Source organism: Helicoverpa zea, chromosome 19, assembly GCF_022581195.2.
Source record: "Helicoverpa zea isolate HzStark_Cry1AcR chromosome 19, ilHelZeax1.1, whole genome shotgun sequence".
NCBI classification, from domain to species: Eukaryota; Metazoa; Arthropoda; class Insecta; order Lepidoptera; family Noctuidae; genus Helicoverpa; species Helicoverpa zea.
Window position 1 is genome coordinate 834,712 of NC_061470.1, and position 20,216 is coordinate 854,927.

The following is a 20,216-nucleotide window of genomic DNA, read 5'->3' on the forward strand; positions in this document are numbered from 1 at the left end:
TTCGTTGAAAAATGTCATAAAGAACCCAAACGCCTTGATGGTTCTCTTGTAACTGATCGTTTTGGTCACGCCTACCGAACGAATTTTACCTAGAACAAGGCGCTTGACCTTCCTGCATTATGGCATCTCCGCTCAATTTTCGTTACTCCGTGATGTAAGCAAACTTGATTGTCCTGTCTGAGACAAAATTCAAAAATGAAAAATTTTGACATTTAGACGGTGACATTATTAAACATAATAATGTGTCTGAGTAAATAACTCCCACGTGGATCGGTTGATCATAAGGTTAGGTATCGTTTGCTACGGTGGTTCCTTGGATTGGTGATAATTATATAGGTCATAAATACTGTCATTTGAACATCTTTGGCAGTCGTTACGGGTAGTCAGAAGCCAGAAAGTCTGATAGTCAATCTTACCGAGGGCTGTTTGTTTGCCCAAGTACCTGGGTTGTGGAGGTCCGATAGACAATCGCTCCTTGTAAAGCACTGGTACTCATCTGCATCCAGTTAGACTGGAAGCCGACTCCAACATAATTGGGAAAAGACTAGCCAAGCCAGAAGATGATGAAGACTTTTAATTTCTCTTATATCCGTATATGTCGTGGTAGCCTAGTGGGTAAAGAACCAACCTCTCGAGTATGTGGGTGTGGGTTCGATTCCAGGTTTCGACACCAATGGCTGATAAAAAGGTGAAGGAAAACATCTTGAGGAAACCTGGACTATTAAGTCTGAAATCACCAACCCGCATTGAGCAAGCGCAAGCGTGGTGATTAACGCTCAATCCTTCTCCTTGTGAGAGAAGGCCTGTGCCCAGCAGTGGGACGATAAAAAGGCTGTAACAGTAACAGTATTATCCGTATATGATATCCATCTTTGTAATGCTATTAACATGAACATCCTTTTATGTCATTGAAACCAGTTTTATATCCAAGTCATAATACCTTATATTGTGTAAGTAAACAGGCCAGGACACAGCACTGCTTCGGCACTTCTCAAAGTGACTGGTGACATTAGGGAGGGGATTCCGGACACCAAAGTTACAGCTTTGGTCCTTATTGATTTCTCTAATGCCTTTAATGCCGTCAGTCATGATATCCTAGAATCTATCCTTTCCCATCTTATGATTTCACCCAAAGCTCTGGAATGGTTCTCATCTTATCTTCGTGGGCGCCAGCAAGCTGTTCGAGTTGATGAGACATTGTCTAATTGGCGTGATCTAGTGGCTGGTGTCCCACAAGGCGGTATTCTTTCTCCACTATTATTTTCTATCTTTATTAACTTCATTACTCCTAACCTTCAGTGTGCGTATCATTTGTATGCCGACGATCTTCAGCTTTACACTCAGGCTCGGCCTGAGGATCTGCATATAGCCATTGACAAACTGAATGTAGATTTGTCGGTTATTAATCGATGGTCTAACCAATTCGGGGTGTCAGTAAATCCTTCTAAGTGTCAGGCCATAGTCGTGGGTAGTCCTCGTATGGTAAGTAAGGTGGATATTACGAACTGTCGTCCGATTATCCTAAACGATGTTGTTGTTCCGCTTAGCCTCAATGTGAAGAACCTGGGTCTTTATATGGACAGTACGCTTAGTTGGCAAACTCAGGTCGCTAGTGTGAGTAAGCGTGTAATTGGAACCTTACGTCATCTAAATCGGTTAAGAAACTTTTTGCCGCCGAAAACCAAAGCAATGCTTGTGCAGTCCCTAATATTTCCTATTATCGACTATGGTGACGTGTGTTACTTCGACCTCAATGCGGACTTGCTCAACAAACTTGATCGGCTCATCAACAACTGCATAAGATTCGTCTTCAACCTGCGGAAGTACGATCATGTTTCTGAGTATAGGACGCAATTGAAATGGATGTCCATTCGTCAGAGAAGATCGATGCGTGCCTTGACGACCCTTTACTCTTTACTTAACTCTCCTACTCCCCCCTCGTATCTAATTCCTCATTTTCAATACCGTTGCTCCGGTCATTCCAAAAATCTTCGCTCTTCTCACAATCTTCTTCTTCACTGTCCTTCTCATACCTCTGACACTATCCACTCTTCTTTTCACATTCAAGCTATTCTTCTGTGGAATGCGCTGCCCTTAGAAACCAGGAAGTCACCCAGCAAACAATCTTTCATGAGTGCTGTGCGGAAGTACTTGCTTGAGAAATCGTTGGCAGAATCATCATCACAATAATTTATTGGTATATTATATGTATATATGTATGTATGTATGTATTTATTGTTATTTGTATTAATATTGTTGTATTTAATTAGTATTTAGTATTTTATTCATCATTATGTTTTCGTTTTATTTTCTAATGCACCTACCATGTTTTTCTCTGCATCACCCTAAGGTTGACTGGAAAGAATGCCTATGGCATTAAGTCCGCCTATGTAATATTTTTGTTGCATAAAGTTTAAATAAATAAATAAATAAATAAATAAATAAGTGTAGTATGACTTAAGCAAATAGTTAATACATAGCATAGTGATCGGTATTGTTTAGCGGCTGTATGTTAAGTGGCTCGCCACGAGATGGCGTTGTTAACCAATTATTAAGATTATGTTAAAGTAAATAGAGGATTGAAAGAAATATTTGACACAAAAGTGTATAAAAATTTTTGTGCTTTAATTATTTTAGAAAATTAAAAAAATAAAGTACCTATCTATTGGCCAAGAATCGAAATTAATCTAGTCCCTAACCAAAAATGACTAAACCGATTGAGATGTTTTTCATATTATAGATAGTGACCTACCTTGTGTGTACCCTGGAGATACGGGAAGCGGATAATCCCGGGTTAGTAAAACTTGTTATAATTATTCACTTAATTTTTACAATCCATATTTTTTGTAGTATCAAAATATTTAAGTTAATGTGAGCACAGCTTTACACAAATACTTCAAGAATCATGTGATCAAACAAGAGCAAATAATATTATTGAACATTTACACATTCTAAAAGGAGTTTATTTAGACAGCCGACGACATCAACATGGGCTATTACGCACTGTCGACTAGTCCGTCGGCGACCGAAACATAGGCAGGCGACCAAGTGCGTAACACCTTATTTAAACTAATGAAAGTAACACACACTGGCGACTTGGTCACCAGCGACTAGTCGACAGTGCGTACAGGCCCTAAAAACCTTTCTAAGGCACGAAAGAGTTTGGCTATGACATAGGTCACCCATCCGAAAACCGATTTCTCCTTGCAACTTGACCTTGATTGCATGACTTTAAATATAGTACAGTACCCGTAATATTATTACAACTGTCATCTTACCAAGGTTGTCATGTAATAGCACAACTTTGCAAAGTTCCTCAATATATTCAAACGAAAGCTTTCCGTGCAGAAGGACATTTCCCTTTAAACTTTTAACAAGCGTTCCGTTTGAAATATTCAATAACGAAGCACAAAGTTTTTGTATAAAAAATTAAAAATGTACCTTTTAAAAAAATTAAATCACGAGTGAGTTCGTTATTTTTATTACTACTTTTAGAATCACTTTTTAAATGAATTCTTTTCATTTATTTTTATGGGTAATCACTAGTCTTCAGCTGCATTTCGGAAAATGAAATATTACTACGACGTAGTAATGGCTGCTACTACGCCTGCTACGCTACGTAGCAAAGTAACCGCTTTGTCGCCATCGCGACAAATAAAATGTATAGACAATAGTTCCTATTTATTTACCATAGGTACTTTAGGTATTTATGTACCATATGAATATTATCGCAATATCGAGTTCAATAAAAGTTCTAATCCACTCTATTCCATAAAAAGTCATTGAGGTTATCACCTTTCAAAAACTATTTTCCCCCAAACAACAAAATCAAATCAAAGTTTTCTACAAATGGGCGAACGAAAAACTTTTCTTATTACAACATGAAGAAATTATCATATTATTACATCATTCCACACATTTTCTATTGATGTCTTTTCTCGAAGTTTCTCTCGAATTTCAAGGGTTGCGTAATTTTAAACTGTAATGTGGAAATCTGTCTCTGAAGGGAATTCGCCTGAACATTTCCAACAGTTTTGAATAAAGGTTCGTGTATCGGGTATTCATGCGTGAAAGATTTGTGCTCACAGAGCAATTTGAATTGGAATTAAATATTTGTAGAGGAATTATTTACGAAATAACTAACGTTATTTGTGAAACATGAGCGCCTGTATATATGAAAGTATATCGCATAAGAGTGGTTTCATACAAGCAGAATTTTCCGCGTTCAGTTTTGCTGCGCGCGATAATTTCCGAGTGACTGAAACTGTCATATTATAAAGAGGATTTTTTTTGCTAGTTTATACCTCTCAGGCGCCAAAACTGCTGATCCGATTTGAAAAAACTTTCACTTTTGTAAGACTACATAACTATATTATCCTGGAGTAACATACCTAAGCTATATTTCACCCAATTTTGGGCAGTAATTATCACGAGACACGAGCCATGGAAAAAACAGCAAGTATGAACTATTTTCCTGGAATTTCGCCATTGTAGACTATCTACTATATCTATCTACTATAATATAGTAAAACAAAAAAGCTATGGTTTCACAATTTCCTACAAACGTGTTGAGCATGCACCGTGGAACATCACGGCATCACCTATTTGTTCGGTGGCATGAAAACCGACTGAATTCAGGTTAGCCAAGCGTTTCAGGCAAATTATATGTATGTGTATTTGTGTTTGTTTGTACTGGGATATTGTCCGGAGTCTAATACTATGAATGTTATAGGCGCGATTGTTTTTGATTTTAAAATATCATAGCTACATATGTCATAAAGTATTTTTTAATGTCTTTAACTTCAAAAGTTCTTTATACAAATGTTTTTTCCAAATACTTTGTAATGCAAAAATAATATTGTTTAGACTAAACTGAACTTTTGGAGTTGAAGAATGATATCAAAACTTTAAGGTTTAGATATTATTTCCATAAATGATACGCTGTTTAATGTTAATTTAGTTATATCAAAAACCTATTTGATTCAAGATTCATAAATACCTACTTAAAAACAAATCCATTAATCACTATCCAAAATTTTTTATCCAAAACGCATCTATCATGACCCAACAGACCCAGTTCAATTTTACATATCATAATTTTAACCAGCTTCCCGTACAACATACATAGGATCTCACATTCCTATAATCCTATCTATATTTCTACATATACATACCGAGACACAACTAGAGCCTGCCAGTCGCAGATCTGAGCTTATCTCATGTCTCGTCAGGGTTATCAGGCAGCTTTTGTCAACAATCTTCGAGTTACTAATTACTTTATGCTGGTTTTGTCATTACTTTGAATATTTGGGTGGAATTTCTGGAGAGTTTTGGCTAAATATTTTGACCTTTTTATTTATTTTGTTATAAAGACTTTCCACTTTCAAGTCTCACATAAATTATAAATATGTATTATCATAATTTCAAACATAAAAATTCCATTAACACAACTAACGGCCAGTTTCTTCATCAAAAGTTAAAGTCAAAGTAATGTCTGAAGTAAAAGTTACAGTCAAATTAGTTTTTTCAAGGCTAAAGTGACAGCAAAGTTAATAGAAAAAATGAATTTGACCGTTACTTTTACTTTAGACATTACTTTGACTTTTACTTTGGCTTTTACTTTTGATGAAGAAACTGGCTGTAAATAACAAATTCATACCTTGCCTACTTTAAAATCTCTCAAAAATACTCGAATTTATTTCGAAAGTACGTGGTGAAACCGCAGAAAATAAGTAGTCTAATAGACTTATAAAATTACCCACCTAAACTCTTGAACCTAAACTACAGAAACCTTTAAGCAAAGATTTATTTGCACACAAAATAAGAAATCTGTACAAGTTAGAAACAACTACAAACACACAAACTTTCCCATCATAACATTAGTAATAAAAGTATCAATATCGCGCCATTTGCGCAGAGAGCAAGGAATCATATAACACGAACTTCTTCTCAAAGTAACACGTAACAATACCCGCATACTGCAAACTTTTAGTCTCCCGATAGTTTGTTCGGGCTCATGATGATGATGATGATGTCCTCCTAGTCGATTATCTCTCTGTCTGTTGTCATAAAGGAGATCAGCCAGCTGCGCAGGACATATTATAGTGCACGAGCATTTGCGCAGACACAGGTGCACTCACTATTCTATCACTCTCATGTATATATTTGAGCTCATTAATCAGCATGAAGATGAATGGTAGTACGCACATTACAACGATCAGGTCAGGTCAACATCAGGTAGACCGACTGAACACTTCGATTGAATTCACGATTTTTTTGAAAACATCTTTTTCCATACATTGTGCCAACTGTTGGCTTAGAAAGTCAGGAGCCAGTAGGTAAGTCTGACAACTAGTATTACCTAGGGTTATTGGGTTGCCCGGGTAACTGGGTTGAGGAGGTCAGATAGGTAGTCGCTCCTTGTAAAACACTGGTACTCAGCTGCATCCCGTTAGACTGGAAGCCGACCCCAACATAGTTGGGAAGAAGGTGATGATGATGATGTGCCAACTGTTGGCCGAGTTGTTTAGTTTGCAGTATGCGGGTACACTTACATTCCTTATTTATCCCCACTTGTAAATTATTAGTAAGCAAGTTTCTGAGGGTAAGGTTACAACTTTTTTATTATTTTTTGGGACTTTTCCGTTACAAAGCTGAGTTTTTGGTTAGATACCAAATTGGTACCTATATAAAAGTTAGGTAGAGATAATATGGCAACATTTAAGTGCTCATCTAGTTATTACTTTTAATTTCTCATTTAAAACAAAACTTTTTTGCGCACCTGGTTAAATCCATTTACAACTACGGATAAAAATAATATAAATGGGCCATCCAACATTAAAATTTTTCATTAAAATTGGTCTAGTACTTACTGAGATTAGCGCCTTCACGCAATCAAACAAACTCTTTCTGAGCGTCAAAATCCAGAAAGTCTGAACTAATCTGAAGTGTGACTACCAAGAGGTGTCATGTAACCCAGTAACTGGGTTACGGAGGTCAGGTAGGCAGTTGTTTCATACAAAGTTCTCGCCGTACTTTGAAAGTGTGAACTTATGATTATAATTAAGTCAATACCTTAACAAGTTATCAAGTAAAGCCATTCTACCGCACATGTTAAATAAGTTAGTAACTAGTTGTATAAGTTTTTACATGACTACGGAACAAGGTTGAACTTATTATGTATTCGTTTAGCTTCCAGTTAGTTTGTCTCGCTGATTTTCAGCGAACATTGAATAAAGGATTTTTGATTAAAAAAAAAAAGAAATCAAGTGACGGTATAGTGGCGAATTTATTATAATGCTAGTAGAAGTTATTGGATATATAAATATACAAGCTGTTGATTTGCATCCGTGCCATATTCAAGGACGTAATTATGCTAATGATTCTCGACCCAAATCAACAAAAAAATGGTACGTAATTTTTTTTTTCAATTTTTTTTCGGAATTCCGTCAATGTCATCTAGCCGTATTTAAACTTGGCGCATGTGTTACTGGCCTTAAAACCTTGCTGCGCCCTCACATAAACGCAAACACAAACCATACGCAACGATTATTCATAAACATTCATAAAATTGGATTACTTCTGAAATACTACGACATTGCAATGACAAAAAAAAGCAGTGCATATTAGCTATTTCCCGTCTACTGTAATTCCAATCGATTATTTACGTATGTTATGTTCTGCTCCTGAAGTATGTTATGTTCTGCTCCTGAAGTATGTTATGTTCTGCTCCTGAAGTATGTTATGTTCTGCTCCTGAAGTATGTTATGTTCTGCTCCTGAAGTATGTTATGTTCTGCTCCTGAAGTATGTTATGTTCTGCTCCTGAAGTATGTTATGTTCTGCTCCTGAAGTATGTTATGTTCTGCTCCTGAAGTATGTTATGTTCTGCTCCTGAAGTATGTTATGTTCTGCTCCTGAAGTATGTTATGTTCTGCTCCTGAAGTATGTTATGTTCTGCTCCTGAAGTATGTTATGTTCTGCTCCTGAAGTATGTTATGTTCTGCTCCTGAAGTATGTTATGTTCTGCTCCTGAAGTATGTTATGTTCTGCTCCTGAAGTATGTTATGTTCTGCTCCTGAAGTATGGCACAAATGTAAATCAACACCTCGTATACTTAGTAATATTGTTAGTGAACTAGTTTTTATTAAATAGGAATTAACTAACGGTATAGTGGCGCACTTAGGTACCTATTATTATGCGAGTTATGCGATTCATGAATTATTTTTCTACAAGTAGGTATCTTATTTATCTCATCATTTTATTTTCAAAAGAAATGTGCATTCTAACACTTGAAATATTTTCATCAAATCTGACTATTGGTTCACGAGATCAGCGTGTTACAAACAATGTAACTTTTGACTTTACCATTTCATCATCCTCCGAGCCTTTTCCCAACTATGTTGGGGTCGGCTTCCAGTCTAACCGGTTTCAGCTGAGTACCATTTTACTTTACCATTTGAATTAGAGATATCACAAAGTTTAACCAAAACTCAAAGATTAACTTTAACTTAAACAACAAACACAAGTTTCCGCATTAACTCTCAAAGCCTCAAAAGATCCAATAGTTAAATATTTAGAACCTACAGGCTTGTTCCGTAACTTCCGTTCGAACCGGAAGCTTGCGGTCCGCCATTACATTTTCATTAAAAAGAATACCTTCTTAAGTACTTACCGTGGCTACCTATTTTGTGGAGTATATTATTAAAAAGGTCTGGAATTCATAAATACTGGGATTTTATTTGTATTTGGGAGTGGAATGTGAAATTTAGGGAAAAGGTAGGGGTTTGTCGAACCCAGGATTTTTTAGGCATACGAGCGTGGAGATAAGGTAAGTACTTATATTTGACTTTAAATATATTTTCCAAAATAGCGTGCAGCTCTCAATGCGTCGTGGCGTTATGGCGAAATTCCACCAGAATTCTATACCTAATGCACATTTGATTTGCGAACAATCTATATGTTTGTGTACAAAAAAAATACAATTTGAAAAATTTTTCTTATGCAATTTGTTACTTTTTACAGTACACACACTACTGCATTTAAAAAAACCTTCAGAACCAATATTCACTTACTCAAAAATTGAACCTGATACTTCCCTTCACAGAGCAATGAAGCAAGCAGAGCCCAATAAACACGTGAGCTTCAATTTTTGCGAACATACCACGGTAACATTTCAACATCTAATTTCGTTCACAAAGGCATTCTTAAGGAACCCAAATAAAAGTCGACGAAAGTTTCCGAACGAATTTTGTTTGTGAATTTCCTTCTACGAGTGTTTGAGACTGTAAAGAGAATTTATTTGTTGAAAATTATAGAGAAGCAGCGAGACAGTCTTTGTGAAATTTTGATTTTTATTTATTTAGGTGGATATTAAAAATATGTTAGTATCTGCTGGTCTGCACCGGTATATCCTAAAGTAGGTATTATCTAAGTATTATAGTAATATAATAGAAAGGAAACCCTTTTTTTCGTTTGTATGGACTCCGAAACGACGGAACCGATTTAAAAAATTATTTCACTCTTAGGAAGCTGCACTCTTCCGAATTAACATAAGCTATATTTTATGTATGAAACAGCAAGGAAACGGCTAGTCGTACTCGTTATACTTGCCTACACCTAAACCTTCTTCATTAATGGTTTAGCTATGGCTGAAAACTGCATGAAAACTCGTACAGTAGTTTTCAAGTTTATAGCCACCAAACAGACGGAGAGATTTAGCTGCAGAATTTCGTTCTACAATACCCACATTCAAAAAGAAAACTCCGAGATTTTTATATATATATATATTATTATTAATAAACACGAATTCCTATGTTATAAGCAAAAGAATCTGCCATGATTTCATGTTTATTCAGCTTCGGCATAAACAGCACATTTACACTCGACGGCAACATTCCCGAGTCAATGGGACGAGTCGACGCTACACTCGGAGTATGGGAAGTAACTTGTAGTGCGCAATAACTTTATATGGAAATCCCTCTTTGTGTGAGGTATTATGGGGAAGTTAAGTATGAATTTTGGTTATTCGTTTCCTGTTATACATACAGGAATTAATTTTAAGCAGTGCGCAAAAAAAACTGGTGGTCCAGAATCATTAACAGAACATATCTGCATCATGAGTAAAAAAAAATTTTTCATTCTTTTGTCCGCCCTAAAATCAGCAAAATATGGATACCAACTATTCTTACGCGCTTGGAGCAGCGCTCGCGTCAGTTAACCGGTTTCGCTTTGCAGCGGGCCTACTATAACGACTGTGACCGTACAATCGGTTACAAAATAAACATCTTTCGATATCAATAACTTTTCCTTTTTGTACTAAAACACGACAAAATAAAAATATACGTATCTATAAAACTTACTTTACTATAGGTTGACAAAGTTTGCGCACTGGATAAAATTCATTCCTGTATACATATGTTTATTTTTTAACAGAGCCTCGACTGAATAAAACACTTTCAGAGAACTGGCTATTTCAAATTCTTCTCTACGTCTTTTAAAGTATTGACAGAAAGCACATACTTTTAAAGTTACTCATACTTATCATCAAAAGAATTTTGCTGGGTGGCGCAATGAATTTTGGTTTTTCGTTTCCTGCTATATATTTTTTTCAGAAGTTTGGAAGCGCCTTCGGATGAAAACTGGCTATTTCAAAAAACTTGTCTCCGCCTTTTAAGGTGATGAGTACACACATACTGATAAACAGCTATTTTACCATTTTTAAAGTTACTCAATATACAGCGATCGTCAAATTGGATCACTCAGTGTTTTACAATATTTATGGACAGTATATTTAAGACAGAAAGGCTGTTTCACACGGTTACTTAAAAATTTCAATGACAACAATTATACGTTATCCTTATATTCGTTGTAAAGTCTAACGAGATAATTATTATACTTTCTCATTTTTAACATTAAATTAGGTGCACAAAATACCTATGTACCTCATACTATCAACAAAACTAAAGATACCCCACATTTACCTAGAACGAATCGCATTACCATGAACGTTTCCAATATCAGAACTTTGGTCTAGAAACCTAGTTTCTTTGAGAAATAAGACTTTATTCGGAACTAGTCTCGTCTCGGATAGTTTGACGATCATAGTACATGTCTTGATTACACAAACGGATTTATTTTCTAGCGTCAGACGAAGAGGGTCATTTTTTCTGAAAGTAAGTGTAAGATATTTTTTGTAGACAGAAGACGTTGCTTTGAAATGTATAGTAGTTGTGAGAAAATAATTTTGTGGAATGATAAATCTTGCTCTATACTGCATTCGGACAAAAGCTATTCTTCAGCTTTTTTTTGCAAAACTATAGTATGTACTTATTTTCTACTCTTGTTTGAACATAACCGTCGAGTAACAATGAACTCTATTGGTGTTATTACAAAAAAACGTTAATACGAATTAGTCAAGGAGTTAATTTAAAAAAGTAACATTTTCTACTCAAAAAACGTCATGGACTCGGAAACTCGAAAAATTATAAAAAAACGTCAATCAATATTGTTCAATCAAAAGTCCAAAAAATGCTTCATCATCATCATCATCATCAGCCTATCGCAGTCCACTGCTGGACATAGGCCTCTCCAAGTGCACGCCACTGAGATCGATTTTCGGCTTCTCGCATCCAGCTCCTGCCAGCCGTCTTGCGCAAGTCATCACTCAAAAATGCTTGCCATTTATTAATTTCCCAAAAAAGCCCCAAAGGATATTTTAATGTGATTAGCATGATTACATAATCGATAATCGGTAATCGTAATATATCGACCCCGGGGACGTGCGAGTAATATATTACCGTCAACGTTGTAATAGCGTCAATTTCATATCTATAGGAACTTACCTACTCTTGAGAATTATGTAGGTACCATGTATGTAGGTACTCTTAGAAGCAATAAGTGAGTAAGTACCTACTTATAATGCTTAGGTACCTTCAGCCTTTTGAAGAGAAAGAGGAGCGCTAGCCACCATGCTTGCTCAAGGCGGATTGGTGATTTCAGACTTTTTCCTTAGTTTAGGTATCCAAAGTGCAGAATCTTCATAGTTCCCTAGATTTTAATCACAGCACTGGTACTTGCGATGTAGGGGAGACCTGTCCAAAACCGTATATCCGGGCAAAATAGCGTATGTATTTCTGTTAATAATTCAAATTTCCCGCGCCACTGCAGCTCAGCGATGTCAACCAATCACAGCTATTCGTCAACAAACACTTGTCGCGAACGGCACGCGCGTTTTTTTAATATTTTATTTTATTGTTTTTTAGTGGTTTTTATGTAATTTATGTGCAATAAGAAGTGCCAATCGTCTTTAAGTGTACAATAGGTAAGTAACTAATAGTCATGTTAAAAGTGTGTATATTTTTATGTAATTCAGTACATTTGTACCGGTGAAATCAATTACGAATGTAGTAGTGAGTAACGTATTTATACATACATATTGTATGGGTCAAAATCGTATGGGGTAAAATCGTACATGTACGATTTTGACCCGGTTGTACTTAAGTGTATTAACCTTTTCTTTTTCAAGACAGATGCCACGATGCCTCGTGCTTATAAAAAGACGACTAATAGACAATCGTGGGACACGGAAAACATGAAAAAAGCTGTTCAAGCCGTGTTTGATGGGACTATGGGGTACTTCAAAGCTGCTCAAATATATCAGGTGCCGAAATCCATACGGTATACGGTTTTGTCCATGTCCTGGGGCAAAACCGTAAAACGTAGAAGAATTATTTTTGCTATTTTTTTTTTCAATTTACGCTTTAATTATCTAAGTTAAAATATTGTGATTGCGTACCTTATGAGATTGGTTAAAAATAAATGTTGATTTAGTACATCTGTGTTTTAAAATTATTGATCAGCATCCACAAACCCTTAGCTATACGGCTTTGCCCCGGTCTCCCCTAGATACCTTTTACAACCATTAGCAAACATGTGACCGAAAATTGGTCCGAAAGTATGCAGCCTGCAGTCTGTGAGGGCTCTATTAGAAGGTTTCTTGACTATAATTCGTCTATATCGGTTCATGTGTTTTGGTGAGGAAGCCGGACGGACAGACAGTCATAGTTACTATCGCTATAGTTGGCTATAGTGTAAGCACCTGGGTATGTCGGCGAGGCGTGGAGGCCGCGTGCGCCGCACGGGGGGCAGCACGCCCACCTGTCGACAAATAGAAATACGGCTTTATTTTTATGTACAAGAAATCTGTAAAAATAATAATTTAATGCTTAAGATTTCGATTTTGCGCATTTATCTCTGAAATTCTCTGTGAAATAAAAAAATGTATGTGGTAGTTTTTACTAGTTCTAAGTTTTTTATTCATATTTTATTTTACCTATTTTAAAGTCCTGGCTATTTAGATTTAGACTATACGTAGACAGATAGACAACTATTTTACTTTTATAGAAACACTTTTCCAAAGTAAAAAAAAGTTTTCAAAGATAACTGCGACAAAAAAAAAACACTCTTAGCCTTATCCAAAACCAAGAAATAATAAATTACAGAAACCTAAAAAAAAAAAACCAGCACAAACTTTAATTCAGTCTTCAAATACGCTAAGTCTATTACTACCCAACACGCTGAATACAGAACAACACAAGTCTACACGAAAATATTGTGAGTGCGACACAAAGGGAATAAGTGCTCGTTTTGTTTGCCGACATGTGTACGCGCGAGCGTCGGGTAATGTTCCCACGATCGGGGTACAGGCAGTAGCAATGAAGTGGGAACAGTTTTAAATGCATGTTTGAAACGTATTGCTAAATTTTGGAAACATGATTTAGAAAAAATAATTAAAACCAACTTTTTGACTGCATAATATAACCAGTTTGGCTTCTTCTCAACTGTGATGGGGCTCAGCAGATGTAGCCGAGTATGTACTAGAGTTTCACGTAGTGCGACGGCTGATTTGAATTCCGTAACCCAGAACCCCTTTAGTAAGACCTGGTGATCAGACTTTCCGCCCTTACGTAGCCCAAAAATAACAATTACAATATAACTTACAAATAACTGTTTATATCCATGTTGAATTATTTAAACTATTAATTAATTATTTTTTTAACGCTACAATGTATGTAAAGTATAATATGTTTGTGGTTCCTGACTGTACCAGTGAAATGTGTTTCAATTTATATACGGTGGAGTGGTTGTGTCTGTTTCGGGGTCACGGGTTCGATTATAAATAGACACGCATCTTGTTCTGAATGGATTCCTTATTTTATTGAATTGTTTTACTTATGTGTCCTGAAAAGGGTGTTATATTTTCATATTTGTCTGCAATGTTTGAAATGAAGAAAAAGCATCTTGCCATAATCTCATCATCATTAACGTGGATGGTTACCATTTAACTAATGTTGTCATTCCACCAAAATTGTTCGCGCACAATGGTTGCAATTTCACGAACGTTTTAGAAATGTTTGCACGCAATTTATTTTTATTTGCTAGAGGGAGGAGACGTGATTTAACATTCTTCACACTATTTAATAAATTGATCAATTATTAGACCCTTCCAATATTATGTACCATTTCACCAGGATTTTTTCTAACTATAATTGTGAGATAATTTTACTTACTCAACTCTAAAATTCTCCGCTTCTAAAATATAGTACCAACGTCTTCTTAGGAAGCACTTGACATTTTTATCATGAAACGTTTAGTCGATAAACTTGGTCCTGCTACTCAAGCTAAGAGGTCCAATCATGGAGAACAAAATCACTACCGGAGATGTCATAACGTAAAATCTCAACATGCGAGTGTTTGGGGGAAGAGGAACGTTACTAGCTCCACCCTTATACGCCTTCTTTAGAACCCAAATAAAATCACCAATCAATCAAGACCAATCTTTGACAGAACGGTCGTGATTTGGTAGGCCCAAATGCCTCGTTAGTTTTGGTTCCTTCACGCCTATCGTACGTTGTTTGACTTACAAGAAGGCGCCTGATCTACCTTCCTTATGGCATCTCCGCTATGTTTCTTCCTCCGTGGTTTCAATGCATTACGTATAAGCTTCGTTATGAACACCGGCTTTTACTGAACAAGACTGAAACACGCTTTTTAATATTGGATTAGATATTTTAGAGAAAAGTGGTGGATTATCTTGTGTTTAGGAAGGAGATTACTTCGGCGTGATGAAATGTTGAAAGCAGGTAAACGGAAAGGGTGTTAGGTATGTAGAACTTGGAACTGAGCAAAGTGAGGAAAAGGTATTACTTTATACAACCGTGCAAGACTGCCAAAAACAGTAAAAAAATGTGACATTTAAACAATTCAACCAAATCTGAAGAAAGAAAAAACTTTGCTGTTACAAAAAAAAAAACTGCAAGTGTCTAGATATGTAAATATTCCGTGTTCCATAAAATATTCCGTAGCGTATAAACTAACTAGCATTAAAATATAGCAAAAATATTCAGTAATATACATATTTCCTCTAGACACGTGTTATTTTCCTTCATTCCATTACACTGTGTAGCAGGCGACGCGGGCCACATTCCGACAGACCTCTTTATTTCGTCCTCTATGTCTGTAGCATGTAGCTATGTCTTCATATTATATTATGTAAAGCTTCGAAAGGCCCTTATTATTTAGCCAGTAAGTGTATTTTTAGTAGGCTTTTAATGGACGATTTGGTTGAGTTAATTAATTTGAATTAGGAATTAAAGGCTGTTACAATGAGTGGCATTTCTTCAGTGTTTTTTTTTCGATTTTGCAATGATAATAAAATCTCTTTCTTTAAAACCGACAAATGCAATACCAGGGGTTCAATCAAATGTGACTGTTTGACATTAAATCACTAAATCAATCCTCAATTTCAAAAATATTATGTCTCATCTGCAACGGTAACGAACAACTACATCCCACAAGTTTTCTTCTTACATAAAAATATCTTAAACAAAAGCTAATACTAATAAAATCCATTTCAGCCCATGTAAAGCAGATGTAGGTAATGTAAGCAGAAATTATAGTCTACATAACAAACAAGACATTATCGCGGGGAAACAAAGAATTACTACCTACTTATTGATAGTAGACTCGCAGCCCGAGTTACCAGTGTGAATATACGAGTTTATTACGAGAAAATCAGTATTTATTATTGAAGAAAATAAAGTATTATTGCCTTTTTGTGATCCTAGATATTCTTAAGAGACGGAATTTGTGATTTTTAAGTTGGCAATTGGCTATAGCCTGTAGTTTTACCTGCGTCCAGATCAAATTATTGCCCGCACATGGCCTATATTTTATTCTGATTCATAAACTATACTACTGACAAGTTTCACTAAAATTCATTGATTACATTTTGCGTAAAAGGTTTACAAACAGACACATCCATCTCAACTTTTTTAAGCTAAAACGTGAACAGACCAAATTACTTGGTATTACTTATAAGCAAGGACAAAGCAAGTCGATTTTTGTAAAAAGCTTTCATACAATATACACTGTCTGGCAGAATATCGCTGGAGGGAACAAAAAGGTTGCAACCTCACTTAAATATGTATCAGATATCGAATTTGATCTGAAAATACTTTACAAAGAGGATATTCTTATAATTTTCAGAAAGCGATAGCTTCGTGAACTTTGAAATTTCTTATTGTGGTGTAAATTCGATGCTTTTAATATTTATAATATATCTATTATATTATGAAGGTTTATAATATAAATAAATATGTTAATGATTATGGTTACACAGTATAATATTAATTTTGTAAAAAAAAGTGGTTGATAATTTTGGTTTAATCCTGACGTATTTACATAAGTAATTCAATATGTTTTCGTAACTAAAACAAACTGAATTTAATTATATTACAAAAAGATATAATTAAATTAAATTAATTTCAACGTTAATTAGAATTTTGATTAACGAAAAATTAATATTTCTAGTAGCTTAAATATTAAGTAGGTATTTCAACCTATGCCAATATCTCTCACATATGTATGTTCACAGCTTTTTGCTTAAATTATTCAGTAGCATCTTTAATATTTCTTATTTTCATCTCCCGAGCCTTTTCCCAAGTATGTTAGGATCGGTTTCCAGTCTAGCCGGGTGCACCTGTAACTGTAAACCACTGTCTCATAATAATTCCTATGATTTTGCTAATGATAGTCGAAAAACACAATCTTACGATATAACTCAAAGATTCATTTTCATTCTGTCCTTTCATTCATTCTCATTGATTTTGAAATTGAATAGAACTGAATAGCCATCAGAATTTCAATGGAATGGTTACCGGGAAACTTTCTATCGGAAACCGAATTATATTTAAGTTCCAATCACGGTTTATAGTTAGGCAAAATCGCGAGATTCAGTCGGATATTGCAATCACATTGAATTCAAATGGAACGGTAATTTTTATATTGTAAGTTAAATTAATTTAGCTTTTCGGTAACAAGAATCAAGACTTTAATGCTTTAGCTATTGGAAGTCGTTTTTAAAGCCTGCTTCATGTTATTAAATAATGAGAAAATAAGCATCCGAGAATCGAACTTAGAGCCTTGCTGCTCACTGCATTTAATTCTCTACAATATTGATTAATGTACAAAAATTGCAATGAACAATTAAGACCATACAACTTGGTTTTAACGGTGACCCACAAAGTGTGTGATAGTCATCTGATAGTTAAGGTTACCTGCCAGATAAAGGCTGCTTACAATTTCTGCCGAATATTGCTATCCGAGACCTGTGAAACCAAGTTTATTTTGTGGTTATAGTTTATCTGTCAGATCAACTCCTGATAGGCTATCAGAGACTTTATCAGTAATCAATGAAACTGGCTATAAAACGATTAAAAACAAAATAACTATATTTTTTTGAGGTTACACTAGTACCCTGTCCTATCCCCCGACTTTTCCCTCAGGGCTTTTTCAGGGCAGGACTCTTTCCCAGGGTTGCACACCCCACGGGTTAACCCCAAACAGTCGCGATTTATTGGCACCGCTACGTGTTGTGGCGGGTAGGGGTTAGTCACATTGTTTGTTTGCTTATAAATTATTTGTGACACGATTTCAGGGTGGATTTCCCGACTACGACCGGTTCAATATTAAGAATAAAGAAACGTGCTAACGTAATGCTCGGGGTAATTAATTGATTTATGTGAACACCGAATGTAAAGAATTTACATAAAATAGTATTTGTGTATATTCATAGACTTTGTAATAGAGAAGACTTTCCATTTTATTTCATTTAACACTCAAATAATCTCTATAATATATAAAAAGGCTATATAATACTGAAATAATTGTGGAAATCGGTGTTGTAGTTCCTGAGATTAGCGCGTTCAAGCAAACCAACCAGAATTGTAATAAAATCATGGAAGAAGATACTCATATAAAACTGGTATGACAAAAAATACATTTTTAATTTTGCTCAGTTGAAGTGGCAACTTAAACAAAGTATCTACTTAAAGTCATTAAAAGTTAAAAATTGTGCGACAATTTTACAAGAAACTTTATATTTCATGCTTATCATAATGTAATTTCCTTTCTTTTTTATTTGCGAGGTAATGGCGTGACTCCCACATGGGTTTGTATTTAATTTGTGAAGACACAAATACCTGTGACCTTTCCAGCGTGATGATAAAATATTATTTGTTCTTAGAAACTTGCTTAGATGGAAACCATAAGACATTGCAGGTTTATGATTGCAATTATACTGACAAACTCAATTTAATATTATTTTTATTAGGAACTACTTACGGCCAGTTTCTTCATCAAAAGTTAAAGTTAAAGTAATGTCTAAAGTAAAAGCAACGGTCAAATTCGTTTTTTCAAGGCTAAAGTGACAGCAACACTAATAGAAAAATTGAATTTGACCGTTACTTTTACTTTAGACATTACTTTGACTTTTACTTTGGCTTTAACTTTTGATGAAGAAACTGGCTGTTAGTTGCATCTTCTGGTATCGCCCACGTTTTTAAATATCAAGGTTTATTCATTCTCTTTTATAAAATAAAAGAAGCATCAGGTAATTTACTCGGAACTTATCTCGGCAACGCCTACAACAATTTTAATGGGATCAACTGATTGTTCTGGGACATTGTTGAATCTTGAAGATAGATAGGTAAGTATTGGTTGTGATGAAAAGAGTAAATAGAGTAAAACAATGTTAGTAAAATCAAAATAAGTAGATTTCTACACAAAAAATGGAGCAGCCACTGAAATACCTACTATAACTCGTGAAAAACTAAGTTTTGTCGTAGTCCATATTTAATGCTTAAATTCTTTATACAAAAATACAATCTTAACGTGTTACGAATACCTACAGACTTGGTTAAGCCACGCCTAGTTGGCAAGTTTTGGCAAGATTCCAAGAAATCAAAGAAATAGATTTATTATGCACAGTTTATAGGTCGTCATGTCCAAACGAGGAAGTATTACGGTAATTTATGTATTTAGTTACAGTCGAACTGAGCAACTAATTTTGTTGTAATTATTTTTTATAGCTTTTTTACATGATATCGTATTAGATGTCAAGTATAACTTAAGCCTTCAAGGTTTGCACAAGGTTTCAAGGTGTGTCCTAAAAACTTAAAATAATTAGTTTTTTTTTATCTAAAAAATATGGGTTGTCGTCTTTTAAATATATTTTTTATGTAGGTTCTTATGTAAAGTTTGGAGCAGATAAATTGTATATATTCGATAGACTTGAACCTGAAAATACTTATACAATTTTCAAAAATTGCAAGGTGTCTCGTAGAAAAAATCTATCGTCTAATAAAATGAAGATACAATCGCATGTCTAGCGTGCTAAACCTCCATAGATCATTGTGCGAGACTTATTTACTGCTAAATACCGACCACCATTTGCAGCCCAGGTTAAAACCAGCAATGTATTGCGGGCTAATAATTTACAACGATACGGTCCTGCGCTGTGTTGCATGCAGTTAATTGCATGTTGGCTGCAAATTGTGAGATTTATGGGCTTTTGGAAAGGTGGGTAGAAGATGAAGGAAAATGTGGGGGGCAACATAGATGTAGAAATATATCTGGAATTGCCCTTCGATGGTGAGGAAGCGTGGTGTTCTGTACGTAAGTATGCCTTCTCTGACAAGAGATTTTGCTCAGTTGAGGGAAAGTGAATGAATTATTATTTTTGTGAATATTCATTATGACACAATCATTACACTTTTTTCAATATTTTTTTATAACATTGTAATTTAACTTCTTAACAGTAATCTATTTCTTGACATGATCTTAGACACATTCTATTGGAGCCCCGGTTATACAGAT

At 35.1% G+C, this 20,216-nt stretch overlaps 1 protein-coding gene across 2 annotated transcripts in view; it reads right to left on the bottom strand.

Annotated features, from left to right (window-relative positions):
• LOC124639449 (calcium/calmodulin-dependent protein kinase kinase 2) overlaps nucleotides 1-20,216 on the bottom strand; it is a 157,908-nt gene that overhangs the window by 81,504 nt on the left and 56,188 nt on the right. For both annotated transcript variants that reach the window (XM_047176812.1, XM_047176813.1), the window contains exon 2: nucleotides 13,099-13,157. In XM_047176812.1, coding sequence (XP_047032768.1) covers nucleotides 13,099-13,157 — 59 coding nt within the window. The remainder of the gene's footprint in view (nucleotides 1-13,098; nucleotides 13,158-20,216) is intronic.